Source organism: Triticum aestivum, unplaced genomic scaffold (genome assembly GCF_018294505.1).
Source record: "Triticum aestivum cultivar Chinese Spring unplaced genomic scaffold, IWGSC CS RefSeq v2.1 scaffold171828, whole genome shotgun sequence".
Taxonomy (NCBI): domain Eukaryota; kingdom Viridiplantae; phylum Streptophyta; class Magnoliopsida; order Poales; family Poaceae; genus Triticum; species Triticum aestivum.
The window spans coordinates 478-5,569 of NW_025232781.1; the positions used below are offsets into that span (position 1 = coordinate 478).

The following is a 5,092-nucleotide window of genomic DNA, read 5'->3' on the forward strand; positions in this document are numbered from 1 at the left end:
TCCTTGGTTCAGGTCGTCCAGAAAGCATCCATCGAGTAGCGAGAAAAGAAAATGGAAAAAATGTGGATAACTTGGTACAATCACAGCGTGGAGATATTGACCTTTTTTTCAAGAGTAATATTGATGCTTCCGGTGCTTCAATAAACCCATATGATGAGTTGGCCATGGTTGCTAGAGTGGAAGAGCATCCAACTAATGGGGATTCAGAATCAGATCAAGAAGAAGAAAATAGACACCATCATCCTCGATAATAATGAGTGGCTCTGACTGTTGCATCTTATTTACCGTGCCTATGACTGTCGGATCAACTTAAAAAAAGTTTTCCAAAGTTGAAAGTTTCAAGAACTATCTGAGGTCAACAAGAGGGATTAAATGGTTTGACAACATTACACACCGAGAAGAAATTATTGGATGATATTGATATTGACCCCATTATAAGTGACTTGCATTAAGTAAATGTTAGAAGGAAGTTTTAAGGTAATATCTACATATTATTTGATATGCATGCTCGTTTTTGGATGCATTTAAGTGTTATTGATAAAATTTCATACATATGTATATTTATTGTTATTTTTAGGTGCCTATATTATGGTCCCCGACTTTTAGTCTCGTCCCGGGCCCCCAAAATCTCAGGACCGGCCTTGTCCATGGGTAACTAAACTTGCCATCAAAAAACGTCAGGACGAAATTGTTTCATGCCGCATGACACTTATCAGGGTCCATAAAAAAGGATTGCGAGATCTAAACCGCCCGCAAGCGTCTCAAGTGCTAAATGTGGATTGAAGGGTACACGGATGTGTTGACCTGTTGCAGAATTTCGATCGATCGGAAATTAGATTACTCGTAAAACATCAGCAAAAGGAAGGGTTGTTGTGCTGAACAGCACTCACCTTCTACCGACCACACGAGTGGCTTGTTTGATGTGTGACTCATAACACATCAACTTCTTCTTGACAGAACTCATCTTCTAATGATCGATCAACAAATTAAGCTACACTTTGCTAAAGGGACCTTGGCGGTAGGCCAAACAGGCTGGCGGTAGTCTGTATAACCCGAGGCTGGTTCGACGTGAGCGGTATTGTCTTTCTTTATAATTATTTTAATTTCTTAAAAGTCTACCTAAACGCCTATGCATTAGACATGCCCTAAAAATACACACTCACACACACAATTTCCCCCACACAAAGCACTGATCCGAGCTCCTCACAGCGAACCAATCACATCCCCCCGTTTCCAGTCCCACGGATCGAACCCCCCTCATCGCCACGTCACCGATCCGGCCGTCCCACCCACGCCCAATCCCCACGCTCCAAACCCCGCCTCCCGCGGATCGCTCACTTTCACCTCCGCGCCCAAACTCCCCGCCCCGTCCGCTACAAGTACGCCCCAGCCGCCAGCTTCTCATCCGCACCAACCAAATTCCCCACCACCAAATCCTCCACCGGCGACCGACCTCAACAGCCAGCAATGTCGGGGCGCGGCAAGGGAGGCAAGGGGCTGGGCAAGGGCGGCGCCAAGCGCCACCGGAAGGTGCTGCGCGACAACATCCAGGGCATCACCAAGCCGGCGATCCGGCGTCTCGCGCGCAGGGGCGGCGTGAAGCGCATCTCCGGGCTCATCTACGAGGAGACCCGCGGCGTGCTCAAGATCTTCCTCGAGAACGTCATCCGCGACGCCGTCACCTACACCGAGCACGCCCGCCGCAAGACCGTCACCGCCATGGACGTCGTCTACGCGCTCAAGCGACAGGGGCGCACCCTCTACGGATTCGGCGGCTGATCCCATGGTCTCCGGTCGTGTCCTCTTCGTCTGGTGTTAGCGAGCCATGGTTTGTTGTTGGTGTCTCGGGTGCGTGTGTTCGTACTGTGTAGTTGTTGGAAGGCGATGAATATGAATCAATGGAATCGTTGTTCGGGCAAGCTTTCTGAAGATTTTGATTGTCTACCATTGTGATTTAACAGAGTATCTTCTGAATATATCGGATTGGAGGAAGCAAATGGTTGCGTGTTTTTTATTTGCTTCTACACAAATTTATCTGAATTCAGTGTGTTTTCAATTGTTTATCATCTGTGTTCGGCAACTCTGAAATTGTCAGCTTCAGGCATAGACTGTAAACTTTGTTTATTACATGACCGTCTGTTTCGTCAGTAAAACAGAATGAATCTGAACTCTAGACTGATTCGACAGATGGGTGTGTTTATACATTGCTAATTGGTCTGGGAACACACACATGACTATTTCAAATTCTATCAGCCTGTTTGTGTTCCTTGTGCAGGTACTGATCTCTTGCCCACGGTGAATCTTTTCATTTGCAGTTGAGCCTACAAAAATTGAATAAACATCCCTTTGAGTATAAAGGCATCGGTTGTCACAAAAATAAAAATCTGCCCAGGCATTTGTTATGGTGCCAGCGTAAGATCCAGTGGTATTATGTACTACACACCTACATATATTAGTACTATGCTTGTAACTCATGAACATTGTATTATTTGGTAGTACTATGTCTCAGTGCTGTAGTATTTTTCATTTATGCATAATTAATATTCGACTGGGTCTTCTTGGTGTTTCTTGCCTCTTTTACTGCAGAATGAATAAGATCCACGGCGGATTCGATGGCGTGTCTCCTCCCCTTCCCCTTCCCCTTCCTCGGGCGACGAGAACAAAGTGAGACAAAAATCCCAATCTGCTCGCCCTCTCCACCTACCCCGCATTAGTTCGAGTCCTCCCCACCCCCAGCCTCCACCTACCAACTCTCATGGCGGGGGCGCGCCCCCGTGGGTTGTGGATCCATCGACTTGCACCGACGACTCGAGTAGAGGAGCCACGGGCGCTCCTAGGGACGGCTCCGCCGCTCCAGGTCAGCCCCAACTCGCCGGAGGCTCGACGGAAAATGCCTCGGGTGGTGTTGGAGCGCTTCCCCAACCGAGAGGAGTGGGGAGACATCCACCTCGACATCCTCCGCTACGCAAACTTCGCCAAGCGCGCGCGCTTCATCGGCGACGACGGCTGCATGGATGTGGAGCTTCTCTTCTGGGCGATTCAGGAGGCCGAATTGCAGGATCCGATACATGCGGGGAAGTGGGCATACTTCAAGACAGTGAATCCATCGTGGCTCAACATCAGGCCGCCGTCGGTGGAGGGGATTGCCAGCATTCCGCCAGAATTTCTTCCGCCGGCGGTGCAGCTGCCCCGCCGCCGCCAGTGAAGGAACTAGTGCCCCTGCCCATCCTACATTAGCGTCGCGCCGTTGACTCCCCTCCCTAGCCGGGTGAGGGAGGTATGCCTTCGATCCGCCTGTCCTCTTCATTTCGTTCTCGTTTGTTCGATTTGCGGTCGCGGAGGATTCAATCGAAAAAATGGAAGGAGAGTTCAGGTGTTCACTCGGTTGATTCGAATAAGTCTATGGTTTCCCTAATGTGTTGATTGAGAGTCCAGGTGTTCATTCGGTTGATTTGGATAAATCTAGGGTTCCCCTAATGTGTTGATTGTTTTTTCCGACTCTGTTGCCGTTTCTGCGGCATCTAAGATTGTGACTAATTCAAATTTTGGCGATAGCCTGATGAACAACGAGATGACGATAAGCCAAAAGCCGTATTCTCTGCCCAACCAGGCCGTGTCGGGCCCCAGTTTCAGTATATGTGACCATGGTAGGAAAATGCATTCGCAGGTTACGCGTTCGCGCGAAAAAGGTGACCTAGAAACTATAGAAGAGCACCTTGGCCAGCTCTCGCTCATTACGTCCCCTCCCCGCCGCCACCTACCACCGCCACCACCACCCCCTCGAACTGCCCCTCCTTCCGCTGGGCTCACTTGTTGGATCCGGAAGGACTTGATTGCATCTCGCTCGTTCACAGCCGTTGATTGCCAGCCAGCCTCCCGCCGCATCTTTGATCCAATCCCCAAAACCATCAAGGTTTCAAGAGAGGGTTTGGGCCCCGGATCCCTCTCCTTTGCAACAGTTGTGAAGCAAGGTTTGGAGATGTCTGACCGTCGAAATGCTGGTGCGGGATCTGGCGTTGGTGGCCCTTCGAAGGCTGCCACATAGAGAGCCAGCTCTTAGGGAGGGAGGAGGCAACCATCTGCCCCGAACTCTAAGGATCTGGCGCCTGCACCAAAGCCTACCAAATCCACAACCTCTACTGCTGCCTCATCCCAGGTACAATCTTCTCAGTCTGTGGAGGTGGAGATGGAGCAAGTTTTAGATCCTAGGTATAAGGACATGATATGCTTTAACTATGGAGGTCCAGGGCATTATGTTGAGAATTGTATCAAGCCAAAAACATGTTTTATCTGTCAGCAAAATCACAATGTGAACAACGGTGCTGTCTGGACTAGGGTTCAACCAACTGCTGCCTTTTTTGGTAGTGGAGCAAATGGACTTGGTTTCTACCATGTAGATGTTTCTGTGGCTAATGAATCCCAATTGGCTGAATTTCCAAAACTGTGTTGTAGTGAATATTCTTAAAGGTGAAGTGGACAAAGAGATGCTGTTGGGTCTTTTGACTGACACTTTCTGTAATACTAGATAGTGGACTTGGCAAATTAGAGGTTTATCCAGCAAGACATTCCTGGTGAGGTTTCCTCCATGGAAGAAAGTTGAAGATCTTATAGAACTGCCTGCTTTTTGCCTACCCTAGGATGTGTCTGCTACACTTACTGAATGGAAAGGGGCGTGTGAACCTTTTGGGGAACTCGTTGTGGCCTGGGTACTAATTGAAAGAATCCCTCCTAAGCGGTGCACATGGAAAGTGTTTGCCTAGATTGCCTCTTTGTTTGGTGTGCTTATTGATGTGGACTGGAATGGTATGTTTAGGACCTTTCTTGAGAACGTCAGAATCAAAATTGCCTGCAGGGATCCCACTAAAATCCCTTTTGAGAGATTAATTGAGATGAAGAAGAAGCTATTTCTATTGGGCTTCACTGTAGAAGATTTTGAGCAAGTGGGTGGTGTTGACTCTGTCATTGATATTGAGGATGATGAAGATGCAGAGGGAGAAGGTGCAGCTGAGGGACATGAAGATGATGGTGGGAATGCTCAGAAAGATGGCCTGTCTGAATACTTGCTAGATAGTGAGGAAGCTATTGATGAACT

General features: G+C 48.6%; 1 protein-coding gene across 1 annotated transcript; it reads left to right on the plus strand.

Annotated features, from left to right (window-relative positions):
• The first annotated feature begins 1,397 nt into the window (after positions 1-1,397).
• Positions 1,398-1,931, plus strand: LOC123175969 (histone H4). The gene has a single exon (XM_044590406.1). It carries the CDS (start codon positions 1,468-1,470, stop codon positions 1,777-1,779), a length of 312 nt encoding a protein of 103 aa, XP_044446341.1. The 5' UTR covers positions 1,398-1,467; the 3' UTR covers positions 1,780-1,931.
• The last annotated feature ends 3,161 nt before the right edge of the window (positions 1,932-5,092 follow it).